This window comes from Camarhynchus parvulus, chromosome 28, assembly GCF_901933205.1.
Source record: "Camarhynchus parvulus chromosome 28, STF_HiC, whole genome shotgun sequence".
NCBI lineage: Eukaryota > Metazoa > Chordata > Aves > Passeriformes > Thraupidae > Camarhynchus > Camarhynchus parvulus.
This window is the reverse complement of record NC_044598.1, coordinates 5,321,855-5,336,550: the sequence shown is the minus strand read 5'-3', so window position 1 is coordinate 5,336,550 and position 14,696 is coordinate 5,321,855. Positions and strand designations below refer to the sequence as shown.

Below are 14,696 nucleotides of genomic sequence, written 5' to 3'. Positions count from 1 at the left end.
AGCTCCACAGCCCAGCTGGGCACTGCTGGGACCTGGCTCATCGCCCCAGACTTCACCTTTCCTGACCTGGACAGAGAAGGTAAAGCCGCACTGGGCAAGGAACCTAAGCGATTTCTTCTCCAAGCAGTCAGTGAATCGGCAAGAGCCCTGCTATTCCAGACCTGCTTTAGAGACCAACTGAGGGCGTGAAATCACCAAGTTCATTACCACAGGATGCTGGGGAGGCCAAGTATGCAAATGAATTGGAGAGGGACGAGGTCTGTCAGTGGAGGTAGATTCATTAGAGCTATTAAGGTACTTCCGTCCGGATGCAAACCCTTTCCCAGGAAGTCCCCAAACTGCCTGCCAGCAGCTGGGAGGGACGTCGGGAAGCACATCTTGTTTCTCCTGCTCTTCCCGTGAGTAGCGTTAAAGAAGTGCCAGATATGGAAAAATACCCATGAAGTTCAGAGAGAAAAGGAAAGAAAAAGAAGCAAAAATCTTTGCTGAGGGTTTCAGCGCTGAAAAGGTCTGCAGCAGTTAGTGAGGGCAAGCTCTAAGGTGGGGAATGGCCGGGGTCCTTACAGGATGGGGGAGAGCCCTGAGCTCGCGGCTCAGCGAGCAGCACGGGAAGCAGGCGGGGAAGAAAGCTGGCAAGAAAAGGAGACAGACAGCCGCTGCTGGGACAGGGAGGGCTGCCAGGAACCCAGCGGGGCCAGGCCCGGGGAGCCCAGCCAGGCCCAGAGGCACATTGCTCCCGGCCGCGGGTGGGACGAGGGCAAGATGTGCGAGGGCGGCTGTGCTGGGGGAGCACGGTGGTGCAGGAGCTGGACCCCAGCCACCCGCCGGGCCCCAGCCAGCAGCGGGGTTGAGCTCAGGGCAGAGGGTACCCCAGCATCGGGGCGATGTGAGCAGGGGATCCCCCTTTCTGCGGGGTGACCATCCCCGATGCGGACAGGTTAGGGAGATTCCCGTCCCCAGGGTGACTGCAGCAGGAGCGCCCCATCCCCGGGGTAATCCGGACAGGGGACCTGGGGGTGACGAGGGTAGGGGACACTCCTCCCCCAGGTGACAGGAACGGGGCACATCCCCCCCCGGGCGGCCACGGGGACAGCGACGTCCCCTCCCCGGGCGGAGAGGGAGCTATGGGGATACCGGGGGCGGTTCCCGTCCCGTCGGGCCCGGGGCCGGTCCCCGCCCGCCCCCGCCCCGCCCCGGCCGCTCCGCTCCGCTCCCGCCCGCCCTCGGCCCGGGGCTGCGGCGGGCAGCGCTGCCCGGCGCCGCGGAGCAGCCCGAGAGTCCCGGGCCCGGGGCTGTGTCCAGGCTGCAGCCCAGGAGCCCGGCGGCACGGTGAGGGACGGCGGGGACCGGGCGGGACGGGACTGGCCGGGCGGGCCCGGCGGCGGCGGGGCGCGGGCTCGTCCCGGTGCGGCCCCGCAGGCCCCGCAGCCGCCGCCGCCCGCGGCCCCGGACGGGCCGCGCTGGAGCCCCGCAGACGCGGCGGGAGCGCGGCGGGATGGGGGCGGCCCCGGCATCCGCCGCCCCGGGGGCTCCGCCCCAGCGGCCCCGGCGGCGGGAGCGGGAGGGGAGCGGGGCCGGGGCCAGGGCCCGGCTGGAACTGCTCCCCTCCGGTGGCGGCGGCGGGGAGACCCCGGGTCCCCGGGGCTGGGCACGGGCTGTGCCCCCGACGTGCGGGTGCCTGGAATGTGCTGCTGGCGCCCCGGGGCGCTGGGGATCCCCCAGGGTAGGGGATGCTGGTGGGAACTGCAGGGCTGGGGGCTCTGGGCTCAGGCTGGCTGTGCTGTGGGTTCCCCGGTGGTGGGACATGGCGCCCCGGGCTGCTGCGGCACAGGAGGGCTCGGGGTGCGCCTGGAGCACATGGAGATCCCACCCCGGGGTTGTGCACGGAGCTGTGTGTGTACCCGGGCTGTAACTGGGCTTCCCGCGTGTAAGTTTAGTTTGATCTCCGAGCCCCTGCTCACAGCAGGACAAGCCCAGGCCATCGCTGCTGATGCAGCCCCGAGGGAATCGGGAGGTGTTGGTGGAAGGTGCTGCTGGGCAGCAAGGAGTGGGGTTGATGTTCTCTAGTGAAGCTGTAGGGAGCCTGTAGTGCTGTAGGTGTGAGGGGGCTGGAAGAGCTGATCCCACATGGGTAAGTTTGTGTGTGGACTCTACACCTGTTGTGTGTGAGCTCAGGGAGGTCCCTGAGGGGCTGGAGTGGGTGCAGAGCCTGGGCAGCCCCTTTGGCCTCCCAGCCAGCCGGGCCATCCATGACGACAACTCCAGAAATAACAGTCCAACCCTGAAGTTAGGCTGTTGAGATGATCATTTCCCTTTCTCTCCCTGGGTCAGCATTGTGCACCCACCCACCTGGTTCCAGCTCCTCCAGGAGCAGCTCCAGCATAGACAGCTGGCCACGGCTGCCTGGGCAAATGGGCACAGGCTGTCCCATACAGCCCCTGCAGCAGGGACAGGGACACGAAGGTGGCCTGAGCCCTGGATACCTACTGCTGCCCCCAGCCACAGTGCTGGCAGGTAACACTGCAGGTGACAAGCACGTGTGACAGCTGACTGTGTGAGGAGCCTCAATCCTGGCAGGCTGCTGGCAGTGGAAGAAGCCGTGTGCTTGCTCAGTGGTTTCCCCTTAACTTTGGAACAGCCTCAGTTCCAAGCTTCGGGCCTTATCTCCTGCTCAGCTACGAGGGAAGCATGCCTGGCTGAGATAAATCAAGTTGTGCTGGCCAGGGCTGCTCTGGACTCTGTTCTTCTCACATTCCTCATGACCTCAGTATTTTGGCTCAGGAGGAGAGCCAGGGAGAGCCCTCTCTGTGTCCAGGCTTGGCCCTGCCGGTGGAGCAGCTCGGGCTGCGCTGCAGCAGGTGGTTGGACCAGACTGAGGGCTGCTACAGCTGTGGCCCTGGGGAGGAAAAGGGCCCAAAGGTCTCCAGCTTTAGGAACAGCTCTCCCAGACCTCTCCTCTGCCAGTCCAGGAGCTTGAGAAGCCCAAGGGGAAATTGCCCCATGAGGCCAGGGGTCACACGGTGCTGCCTGCAGCTGGGGCTGGGGCACGAGGCCCGGGTGGTACCTGGGCTGTGCCAAGGTGCCCAGCCTCCCTCATCCCTGATATGACTTCTGATTGTAATCGAGCAGAGCAGCTACAGTTTTGGCCCCATGTTTCCCATTGGTACAATAGCATGGTTGGCATTGGTACAACAGCATGAGGGGAAAATACAGGTGTGAGCCCAGGGCAGAACATAGCCCTGCCTCTATGGGGGTGGTTGGGTGCCTGCGCATCCTCCTCCTCTCCCCCTCGCTGCCAAGCCTCTCTACCAGTCCTTTGCTTGTACCATCCTGCTTTTCTGTTTAAACACCAGTGCTAGAAACAACACTCATTGCTTCCAAAGAGAGCTGGGATCATGGAAGGGCTCCCCCCAGGGGTCCATGTGCCCAGGCCCTTCAGCAACCTGCACCAGTGCCCAAGGGAGCAGCTGAAGCTGCTGAAAATCAGTCTTTGGCACCAAAGTGGCTGGTACAATTGGCCCCAGCAAGACTTAAGCCCGGGTGCAGGGTGGCTGTCTGTGTGGTGCCATGGGTGTGGCAGGCAGGTCCAGCAGACAGTGGCTGGGCCACAGGTGTGAGAACTCAACCTGCTGCACACTGGGACCATCTGCCCCCACTTGTCCAGTCCAGCCCCACACATCTTCCCCAGCCCGGGGACAGTTTGCACAGCCCAAGGAAGCTGGGCAGTTTTTGCTCCTTGCAGGAGGGTTTGAACATCAATGGAGCCCCTGGGGCCACTTGGACATGGTTGGTAGCTGGCAGATTCCATCACCATTTTTGGAGCTGGGTGAAGACAGAAACTTGTGCCCTGGTCCAGCCCATCCTATCAGACCAAAAGAAATGGGGTCTGGAAGCAGTGGGAGGATGTCCCCCACAGTCAGGATGCAGCTGCAGACATTGGCTGAAGGGGCCATAGGAGGTGGCAGGTGACAAGCAGCCTGTCCCCAGCTCAGTGGAGGGAACACCAGTGCAGTGCTGGTGCAAAGGGCCCCTTTGCTGCTGGAGTGGTGTGGGAGGTCTCCAGGCCTTGGCAGAGGAGGCTTTTCCCTGTCCCCAGGCAGGACAATACCCAGGCTGGGCGGCGGAAGGGAGCTGCCGGCCACTTCCCCCCGAGGAAACGCTCCCGCTGGCTCTGGCTCCTGTTGCTCTCTCTTCCTCTTTGATTTACAACGTGTGTGGAGCCCAGCGGGAAGTTTGTCCTGGCCCCAGCACTGTTTAATTACCTGCAGCAAGGGCCGTGCAGAGGAGGAAGCCAAACTCTTCCCAGGGTGGGAGGGATTAGAGGAAGTGGGAGATGTGTGGACGCTCTTGGGCATGGAGCCAGCAGCTTGGGAATGGTGGATGCCAGCATGGAGCCGGGATGTTACCAGGGAGATGGACTGGGTGCCTGCTCAAAGGTGGGATGATTCCAAGGGAGGTGGAATTTGGGATGTGCATCGGCTGTGGGTGGGTTGGCAGAGGAGTGGGAAAGCCCCAGAATCTGTCCTAGTGAGAAGAGTTTTATCTCTGCCCAGTTGAACTCAGTGCCCAGCCTGAGCCTGGCCTGGTGCTGCCTCAGCTGCTCCACGGGGTCAGGGGGGCTGAGGGCTGGTGGCTGCAGGGCTGGGGCTGGGGCATGGCTGCAGCATTGGCGTGAGGGGCAGACATGGGTGTTTCTGTGCAGCCAAGGCCATGTCCTGTGCCATTCCCTGGGCAGCTCTGAGCCTCAGCTTCCCTGAGGGCTGTGCCCAAGCCACCATTCCTCTCTGGAATTTCTCCTCCCCTGCTTTCTTCTGAAAATAGCCCAGTGCCAAATGCTTTGCCCACCAACAGGTGCTCAGCCCCGTGGCCACCTGTGCCCCATGGGCACAGCCATCAGAACTCTGGTGCCATGCACAGCAGCAATGGGTGCTCCCAAGGTGCTGTCGTCCCATCCTGCTCCTGCCAGGAGCACTTCACACCTGGGCCCCAGCATCCAGATGCTGCCAGATGTTGCAGCAGGTCCTAGCTCAGTGCTCACAGCTGGTCACACCCCCAGCCATGATCTCCCTTCTGGACCAGAGCCATATCCTCTTGGCCCTCCTCCAGTGTGTCCATGCCTGGCTCCTGGGAAAACCAGGCTCCCATTTCATTCCCCTCTGCCTTATCCCACATTACGGACAGGAAAGCAGTCAGGTCCCTCCTGGGGGTCATTGGCCCTCAGGACACTCCTGAGGCCTTGTGGGGCACCCTGGGTGGCAAGAATGGGCATCACACCCAGCACTGACAGGTGCTGGCTGCTCCCTGCAGTCATGTGCCTTTGCCAAAGCATCGTTTCCATTTATCCAAAGCAAACTCCACACTGAGTATTGCACCTATAAAGGTTCAGCCTCTCTTCTTTCCTGGCCTGCTCCCACTGTATGGCCAAGCTCCAACTCGTGACCCTCGGAGCTGGCAGCAGGGCCATCCCAGCTGAGCTGTGGAGCATTCCTTAAATGTACAAACAATCCTGGCACCACAGGCAGCACCGCACTCGCCCAGCCACCAGCTCCAGTGTCAGCCCTGGGCTGGGGGAGGCCAGGGGACCTGGCAGATGGCAGAGGGCAGCCACAGAGCTCTCCCCAGGTAGGGATCAGGGCTGTGTGGCTGCCTGGGGCTCACCAGCCCTGCAGTTACAGGGTTTGGCTGGATGTGGTCTCGTTGCAGGTTGATGGTCTTCTGGTCAGCAGCAATCTGGGAAGAAGATGGCTCAGCCAGCACCCCTGAACCAGAACCTCCCAGGTAAAGAGACCAGGGTTGTCACCAGGTAGTGACAGTGGAAGGGGTGCAAGGGGGGTGGCAGGGCTGAGCTGTCCTGTCCCATCCCAGTGGAGTTCCTCACTCCAGTACCAACCCTGACATGGACTGTGTGCCCTGTGATACCCTACGGCACTGGGGGTGCTGGAGACAGACACACTGCACATCATGGAGGAGATGGGCCTGCAGGCTGTAAATTCCAGTATAACCCAGTTAGAAAAGCCATCCTGTCTCCACTCACTGTCCCTTCTCCTCTTGCAGATCTTGGGGGCCCGTTCTTGTATCGGGACCAGGATGATGGAGAGAAGAGCTCGTATTCTGTGGAAACCCCTTATGGCTTCCTGCTGGACCTTGATTTCCTGAAATATGTTGATGATATTGAAAGTGGACAAACACTCAAGAAAGTGCCACTGCCTCGCAGGGTGAAAGGGTCCCGTGCACCGCCCAGCACGCTGCGCAGCCCCAGCAGCCACACCAGCGCCTGGACCTCCACCGAGTCCCTCACCTCCACGGCCAGCGAGGAGGGCAGGACTGCACTGCTGCTGTCCCCGCACGGCCGAGCACCCCTGGAGCCTGCGAACAAGACAACCTCCCACCCCATCTCACCGCCGCCAGTGCGGCTGCTCCCACCTCCCACCCGCAAGTGCCTCGTGCCAAACCCACGGGTGGAGAAAACCTTGCTGGAGACAAGCAGGAGGCTGGAGCAGGAGCAGGGCCGTTTGCAGGATATTGGTGGTCCCTCCCACGTTGGCCTGCCGGGTGCCCTGGGCCAGCCACCCCACTGGGTGCCAGTGGGCGCCGAGGGCCAGGCAGGCTGGGGCCGGGTGAGCCCTGGCAGCTCAGGGCGCAGCACTCCCGCTGCAGGGCTCGGCACGGCCCCACTGCAGCACGTGCGGGAGCAGATGGCTGCAGCCCTGCGGCAGCTCCGGGACCTGGAGGAGCAGGTGAAAACCATCCCACTCCTGGAGATGCAGATCTGCGAGTTGAAGAGGGAGAAGGCAAAGTTGCTGGAGAAGCTGTCGGCAGAGCCTGGCGAGGCATTGTATCACCCCTGTGGCGCTGAGGCAGGGGCAGGGGGTGAGGAGGGGCCCCGTACAGGGCCAGAGAGTGAAGCAGAGCCAGTGAAGGGGCGAATGAGCAAAATTGCAGAGCTGAGGAAGCTGACAGAGAAGCTGGCTGTGCCGGAGCGGAACATCAGGGCTTGGCCAGGCAAGAGCCCCAGGGTGGCTGAGAGGCCGTGCCGCTCTGTGGCAGTGGGTGAGGATCGAGCCATGACAGATGCCGTCTTCTACTACCGGTCGCAGCAGGAGAGTGGGGACGCGCCAGACAGCGGCACACGGGGACGCAGGGATGTGGCTGTCTGGGTGATAGAGTCCTCGCTGGGGCTGGCCACTGAGGCAGAGCGGGAGCTGGAGCTGCTGCAGCAGACGGTAGGGCACCAGAAGGAGGTAATCAGCCTGATGGAGGGGCACCTGCAGGAGGCCACGCGGGAGCTGGAGGAGCTGCGGCTGGAGGTGTGCGCCCGCCGGCCCCGCGGGCAGGTGGACAAGGAGGTGATGGCCGTGCCGCAGGTGGCCGAGGCACTGGTGGAGGCTGTGGTAGTGACACAGAGCCGGGCAGCTGGCGACCCCCCAAAGACAGCGGAGGCAGGTGTGGAGTGCTGCCCCCCAACCTCCTGTGTCGCTGTGGGCTGCTGCCCTGACAGGCGGGACGTGGCAGTCGGACCCGGTTCAGCTGCCAGCTGCGATGACAAGGGCAGCCAGACAGATGTGGGCAGCGTTGTCCTGGCAGGAGAGGAGAAGGAGCCCAGTGCAGGTGAGGTGATGGAGCCTGGCCTGGGTGATGGCCTGAGCAGCCCCTCAGTGCCGGGTGCAGGAGCAATGGCCGGGATGTGCCCTGACAGCCAAGGCCCTGGGCCAGCTGTGCTGGAGACAACAGACAGCAACTGGGACCCAGCCCCAGCACAGGACAGTGGAGCTGCCCCAAGCCCTGCAGCCGGTGAGTGTCACCAGGGATGATGCCAGGGTCTGGGTTGGAATGTTCCTGCAGGAAGGGAGAGGATGGCCTTGCTGGGGACAATGCCTGCAGGGCCAATGCTCCAGCAGTTGCCCATGTCCCTTTCATGCCTGCCTGGAGGTCTAGTGGGTTTGGAGTGCTTGGCTAGCTCCAGGAGAGACTGTTTACATGAGCATGTAGTGACAGGACAAGGGGGAGTGGTATCAAAATGACAGTAGGTTTAGATTAGATATTAGGAAAAATTCCTTACTATGAAGTGGTGATGCCCTGGCACAGGTCACTTAGAGAAGTTGTGGATGTCCCATCCCTGGAAGTGTTTAAGGCCAGGTTGGATGGAGCCCTGAGCAACCTGGTCTAATGGAAGGTATCCCTGACCATGGCAGTGGAGTTGAAATGAGATGATCTTTAAGGTCCCCTCTATCCCAGACCATTCCATGATTCTAAAATTCTATGATTCTTGCTCACTGGCTCTTGGTATCCATCTCTTTCCCTGTAGGAGCCCTGAAGTCCATCATGAAGAAGCGGAATGGTCCTCCCCGGAGCGAGGCAGAGGGCAGCAAGAAGAGCCTGCAGTTTGTGGGCGTGCTGAACGGGGAGTACGTGCTCAGGGGCTCCTGCCACCCCATGAGCCAATCCTGGTCCCCTGCATCCCTGTCCTGGGCTAGGGCCAGTGGCAGGGCCTGAAGGGGGCCAGACTGGTGCTGTGTTGCCACTGAGCATCCTCCCTCTGTGCAGGTATGAGAGCACATCCAGTGAGGAGGATGAAGAAGGCAACAGCTCCTCTGAGAAGGCTTCAGCCGACAGCTCCAACAGTTCAGAGCAGGGAGACACCGAAACCTCAGAGGAGGAGGCCGGGGAAGGCATGTGCAAGCCCAGACTGGAGTGCAAGGGGACTGATGTGACCCTGCTGGAGCCCCCTGAGGTGAAGGAAAAGTAAGTGCCAGTGGAGAAGGCTCCCTGCTCCCTGGTCAGCTGGGAGCCATGGCACTGGCCCTGCCAGGTCGGGGCATCTGCCCCAGTTTCAGTGCTGCCAGTGGGAAAACCCATTCAGATGCAGAGACCATTCATCAGGAACAATCCTTCCAGTTTCTTGGGTCTGCTAAGGAAAGGATGAGAGGCCCCAAATGCTTCTTTGCTGCAGAAGTTAATTTAGAGGGGGACAAAAAAACCAACAGCCTTCAATAGCATTTTTCAACAAAAGGAAAAAATGTGGCCCAAGAATGGGTGAACCGTGCCTGAGCACATCCATATAAGGCTCTGTTCTATGGCGGTTTGCAGAGGCTGAAGCAGCCAGGGTGCAGCCACTGGGCTGGAGGTTGCACTCTGGGGACCTTGTGGAGAGTTATAGGCACTGTGGAGCTCACAGGTTTGGTGGGGTGATGCAGCCCCACACCAGGGACATCCTTATGCTCTCCACAGGTTCGAGCTGAGCCCCAGGATGAGGGAGGCCTGCCTCATTGTCAAGACCCACCTGGGCCACCCAGGTGCTGCCAAGAGCAAAGAGGTGGTGAGTGGAGCGCTGGGGTGGGATGGCTTGCCCAGCCCCTGCCAACATCCCCCAGAGCTGGCCCTACTCAGAGAGGGGCCAGCAAAGCCTGGCTCAGCATCTTCCCCCAAAATACAGCCCTTTGCTCCAGGTTTTGTCCAGAAGCCCCAAAACCCATGTGGACTCAGCTCAAGCTATGCTCAGCGTGGGTTTGGGCAGTCCAGGGTCCTGCCTTCACCCACCCGCTCTGGAGCAGGGATTCTGCTCCCTGCCACCTGGGCTGGCAGCAGGGGGTGGGTGCCAGGGCATGCAGAGGCTTATGGGGAGCTCAGCCCCTCTCTGCCCACAGCTCGCCAGCAGCAGCCTGGTCCTTCAGGAGTGGTTCCGTCTGTCCAGCCAAAAGTCGTCCATCCCTGACACGGTTGCCAACCACCTCCTGGCCTTTGCTGAGGTCTCACCAGCTCTCCTGGCCCACGTGGTGAACCTGGCAGACGGGAATGGCAACACAGCCCTGCACTACAGTGTCTCCCACTCCAACTTCCACATTGTGTGGCTGCTGCTGGATACGGGTCAGTGCCCCCCAGCCCCAGAAACATCCCCTGGCCACCATCCCACGGTACCCCAGGTCATGTCCTGGCCCTGTCAGAACAGGGGAAAGGCATTGGCAGCAGAGGGCGAGGAGAGCTACCCTGGGCTGTGTCTGTTCATAGCTGTGGGGGTCAGAAGTCACCCCAACCCGTTTGGGAGCCCAGATTTCATGGGGCAGATCCATCAGCAGTTCTGTGCCTGCGGGAAGGTTCACAGCACCGTAGGCAGGACTGTGAGGGGGAGCCAGGCATGTGGCTTGGTCCATGTCTCCCACCAGCCCTACAGCATCCTGAGCCCCCTCTGCCCACTCCTGCAGGGATCTGTAACGTGGACCACCAGAACAAAGCTGGGTACACCGCCCTGATGCTGGCAGCACTGGCAGCTGTCGAGCAGGAGGAGGACATGAATGTGGTCAGGAGGCTTTTCAGCATGGGCAACGTCAACGCCAAGGCCAGCCAGGTTGGTGCAGTCTGAGGGCCACCACATCTTGATCCTCCCACCCCCAGGCAGATGCCAGAGCCACGCTCAGCTCTTCTGAGGGCAGAACAATGGCTCCAAAACTTGGAGGTGTCAGTGCATGGGGAAGGCATCACCTTAGGAGCTCCTCCTGCCTGGCAGCAGGGCTGTCCCAGCAGTGGTCCTGTGGTGTGGGGACACGTGGGTAGCACAGGGGTGCTGGGGTGGCCTGGCAGTGTCCCTTCCTTGCAGGCTGGCCAGACGGCGCTGATGTTGGCTGTCAGCCACGGCCGGCAGGAGATGGTGGAAGCCCTGCTGGCCTGCGGGGCCGATGTGAACCTGCAGGACGAGGAGGGCTCCACGGCGCTGATGTGTGCCTGCGAGCACGGCCGCCTGGAGACCGTGAAGCTGCTGCTGGCTCAGCCCACCTGCAACATCTCCATTGTGGACAGTGTAAGGTTCTGCCACTGGGCCCGGGCAGCCCACGCTATGTCCTGTCCCAAAGCCCTTTCTACATGCTCTCCTTTCTTTCTAGGACGGTAACAATGCTGTTGCCATCGCGCTGGAGGCCGGTCACAGTGACATCGCTGCGCTCCTCCACGCCCACCTCAACAGCACGAAGGTGCAGGGACCCGTGAGTACCACGCCGCTCCCCACGGGAGGGGAGAGGGCTGAGACACAGACAGGTGTCTCCAGGAAGAGGCTGCAGGAGCAAGAGCAGAGCGTTTCAGGTGCCACGTGCTCAGAACGGCCCTGCTGGCCCTGACCAGGAGTCACCGCAGGGGTCTCAGGCAACTCCTCTCTTTGCAGCAGGGGACGTCACCAACAGCCACAAAGAGCCCTGGGAGTCCGAAGAAACCAAATTAGAGTGACCTTGGGATCCAGCCAGGGGCTACCATCAGCACTGGGCTGTGATTCACATCCCCCCACCTGCCACTTCTCTGTGCCAAACTGCTCTCTGCAGCTTTAGTCCTGTCACAAGGACCATCCCTGGGCCTCCCTCACCCGTCTCCTCCACTGGATGCAGCCCACACGGGGCCACCTCGCCACCAAGGGACCGGAGCAAAGTGACCTCGGGGCAGGACATGCAGGGAGCAGAAGCCACCCCATCCCCTCTGCTCCCTGCCACGACCACTGGAGCTGTGCCACCTCTGAGCCCTCAGCAAGGAGGAACAGCAGAGAACCAACCCAGCAGAAACAGCACCTGGTTTGTCCTCTGGCAGCTCTGAGAAGGCAGCAGTGCCAGTGACATGGAGCCAGGAGGGCAAGTGACGGGTCCTGGCCCCAGCAGGGACTGTGCTCTGCAGGCACATCCTGTACAGCAATGGGAGAGGGAATGCTGCCTTGGACAGGGGCTGGGAGTATTTCCAGACTCAAATACTTGCCCTTCTTTTCTGGCATTTCCTTTCCTGGCTGAAATCTGATTTTTTTTTCCTCTTTTCAAGCACATGCATACAAAGCAAAAAAATTATATTGCTTGGCCAAGGGATGAAGTTCAACATGAAATGACTTGGGATTTAATTTGCTCAATGGGAGCAAAACCTCTGAGCAGTTAGGGTTGCAGCCAAGTGAAAAAAGGGGCTGAGGATGCATTTGGGGACTAAATCTGCCTATCTTATAACCCACAAGGGGAGCAGGTCCTTCTCCCAAGGAAGAGGGACCAATTACCTCCTAAACATTTCCCTAATTAGCCAGTCCCACAGACTGTGCAGACAGCCAGAGCCTACAGCAAAGTCCCTCTCTGCCCACTTTTCATCCCAAAAGGGAGAGCAGCTGAAGACAACACCAGGAAAAACACATGGGCCAGAAGAGCTCAGAGCACACACGTGGAGGCTGCAAAGGAGAACATGTATGTCAGAGAATGTGCCTGTGCAAGTGTGTGAGCACCATGTGGGGTGGGAACAGTGTAAGGACAAGGACCAGAAGAAGGGTTTTGCATGGCAATGCAGCTCTGCTCTGAGCCCTTCACAAAGGTAGAGTGTTGTGGCCCCCATCCCTGCTCCTTGGCCCAGCCTCCCCACTTCTGCCCTGCCAGACCTGCTCTGAGCTGGGGAGCCCCACAGCCCTCCCCAGAAACTTGCTCTCAGCTTTGCACTGGAGTTCATATACAGCGCTTGCTGCCACTCCCTAATACACTACTCTGTTTACTGGTATTTTAATACTGATGTTTATTTTTAAGATATAAATAAAATTTAAAGTTATTTTGAAATATTACAGTGACATGTGCAGTCTCCTGCCTTCTTGTCTGGCTCACAACAAACCCTGCAAGAGCTGCAGCAGAGGCACAGCCCCTGACCTGACCAGGTGACCCCACGTTCCAAGTCATTCACTCCAATTTTATGCACTGGCTACATCCCTGTCTGGTTTTTTTCCTGCTGGAGTGTCCCAGGCACCTGCAGCAGTGTCTTTGCCCATTTCTTTCTGCAGCCCTGCACCACCCCTGGTTCTCTGTGGTGCTGATATTACACTGCATCCTTAAAGGACAATCACCAGACCAAGTGTGAAGATGTAAATTGCCTCCCTCCTCAGTGGACAGGGACCAGGCTGACCCCACAGGGGTATTCCAGAAGCTCTGTAAGCCACTCTGTCCCCAGGACCCAGCACTGAGGGCTGGCAGGGGCCAGAGCCAACACTCTTGGGTCACTGGTGAAGCTGAAGTGGGGGAATGAACAGCAGCCACAAAACTGAACTGAGAGGATTTCTGGCACCCCCCAGTTCTGAGCTCTGCTGCATCACACGAGCCAGGGAGCAGAGCCTTGTGCCAATTCTCCGAAACTGAAACCCTCAAAGAATCACAAACTACATCAAGCAACAGCACAAACACAAGGGCTTTCTCCATGGCACAAACTCTTCACCTCATGTTGCCCATGAGCTACCCAGGGCACAACTAAAACTGGCAGCAGGGACAAATCGCACAAACAGTCTAACATCAGCCCTGTAACAATCCTCAGTGCCTGCCCTGGTTCAACATAATGCACATCTGTCCCAGCAGTGCTCTGCTCAGCTTTAGGACACACAAATCCTCAGTCACACCTGCCACTGAACTGCCTCAGTCAAGCTCAGGACTCTGTAGACAAAACTCCCATCAGAGACCATACGTGAGAGGCTGCAGATCTGACTGCCCAAACACACCACAAACCTGGACCACTCTATAAGCAGATAAAAAATGCCAATCCTTAAAAACCTGCCCTTGAACCAGCAGTTTTAAGGCTCATTCTAAACTTTTCAGCCCTACTTTTGATTTATGTAACATCCTAAAACAACACATCTTGCTAACTGATTTTGTGGTGGAAGGGAAAGCCAAAGAAAGTGAGATGGAGTAGTCAATAGGGGTGACAAGCACTTGCTCTCTGTGGATGACTGCCAGGAAGGACAACAAGTAGATGTTATTTATGGCAGCATTCACTGAGCAGTTTACTGAGAACAGACAGACAGAAGCAGCAGGCTGTTGCTTTAAAAGCTGGTACCAAGCTCGACTTTCAACTTGTGATTTAATTCCACCGAGGTCCAGTAAGTTTCCAACGCCACCTCACTACCACATAAAGAAAACTGTTTACCAGGAAAGTCAGGATTAAAGCTACTGTAATCAAAACAGAATTACTTTTGTCGTGACAGGTCAATAAAGATGCAATAAGAGTGATATTACAATGCAGACACTATGTGTAACCCCAGTAACAAGCAAGCCATGTTGCTACTGAACCCGAGGAAAGCGGCAGGTGCTCAGGTGTGAGACAAACCAGAGTTGTCGGGTGGCGCTTGATGAGTGAAACCCGGGCAAGGGGCTACTGGAAAAACCCTTTATTGCAGTGACCCGGCCGCCGCGCTCCTCGCCACGCGCGCCCACGGCCGAACGAGCTGCGCCAGGCTCCATCCCCGACGGCCGATCGGCAGCAGGGGGGCGGCTCCAGCTCAGCGCAGCCGCCGGGCCTCGCGCTCCGACTCCAGCAGGGTGAGAACGTCGCCCTCGCGCACCGGCCCCTTCACGTTGCGGATGATGGAGCGGCTCGTGTCGTCCATGAACTCCACACGCACCTGCGGGGCGGGCCCGCGTCAGCCTGGCCAGGCCCGGCCCGCGGCACCGCGCCCGCCCGGCCCCGCCCGCTCACCTGAGTGCACTGCCCCTGAGAGCCGGTCCGGCCCAGCACCTTGGTGACCTGCGGGGACAGAGAGGAGAGTGAGCGCGGTGTCGCGGCCCGGCGCGGCTCCCGCGGCCCCCCGGTCCCGTACCCACCCTGGCCAGCTTGATGGGCTGCACGCGGCTCGTGTCCATGGCGGCTCCGGGGCGCGGAAAGGGGCGGCCAACCCCCGCGTCCCCTTATATATCTTCGAGTCTCGCGAGACCCAGTGTTCCGCGCGC

The 14,696-nt window shown here is 59.9% G+C and overlaps 2 protein-coding genes across 5 annotated transcripts; one reads left to right on the top strand and one right to left on the bottom strand.

Moving 5' to 3' along the window:
- The first annotated feature begins 293 nt into the window (after positions 1-293).
- KANK3 (KN motif and ankyrin repeat domains 3) lies at positions 294-12,561 on the top strand. Of its 4 annotated transcripts, none has more exons than XM_030966693.1 (11): positions 1,198-1,329; positions 5,704-5,778; positions 6,055-7,791; positions 8,306-8,405; positions 8,545-8,742; positions 9,229-9,316; positions 9,645-9,864; positions 10,200-10,342; positions 10,592-10,792; positions 10,875-10,973; positions 11,153-12,561. In XM_030966693.1, the coding sequence occupies exons 2-11, from the start codon at positions 5,742-5,744 to the stop codon at positions 11,204-11,206; spliced, it is 2,877 nt and encodes a 958-aa protein (XP_030822553.1). In that variant the 5' UTR covers positions 1,198-1,329; positions 5,704-5,741; the 3' UTR covers positions 11,207-12,561. The 4 variants fall into 4 exon arrangements, with proteins under 4 accessions (XP_030822551.1, XP_030822553.1, XP_030822552.1 ...); XM_030966692.1 differs by having other exon boundaries at positions 11,150-12,561; XM_030966691.1 differs by lacking the exon at positions 1,198-1,329 and adding an exon at positions 294-398 and having other exon boundaries at positions 10,875-12,561.
- Positions 12,562-13,813: 1,252 nt separating this feature from the next.
- RPS28 (ribosomal protein S28) lies at positions 13,814-14,673 on the bottom strand. The gene is made up of 3 exons (XM_030966695.1): positions 14,571-14,673; positions 14,446-14,493; positions 13,814-14,371 (listed from the first exon to the last, which is right to left on the bottom strand). The coding sequence occupies exons 1-3, from the start codon at positions 14,607-14,609 to the stop codon at positions 14,249-14,251; spliced, it is 210 nt and encodes a 69-aa protein (XP_030822555.1). The 5' UTR covers positions 14,610-14,673; the 3' UTR covers positions 13,814-14,248.
- Between the last annotated feature and the right edge of the window lie 23 nt (positions 14,674-14,696).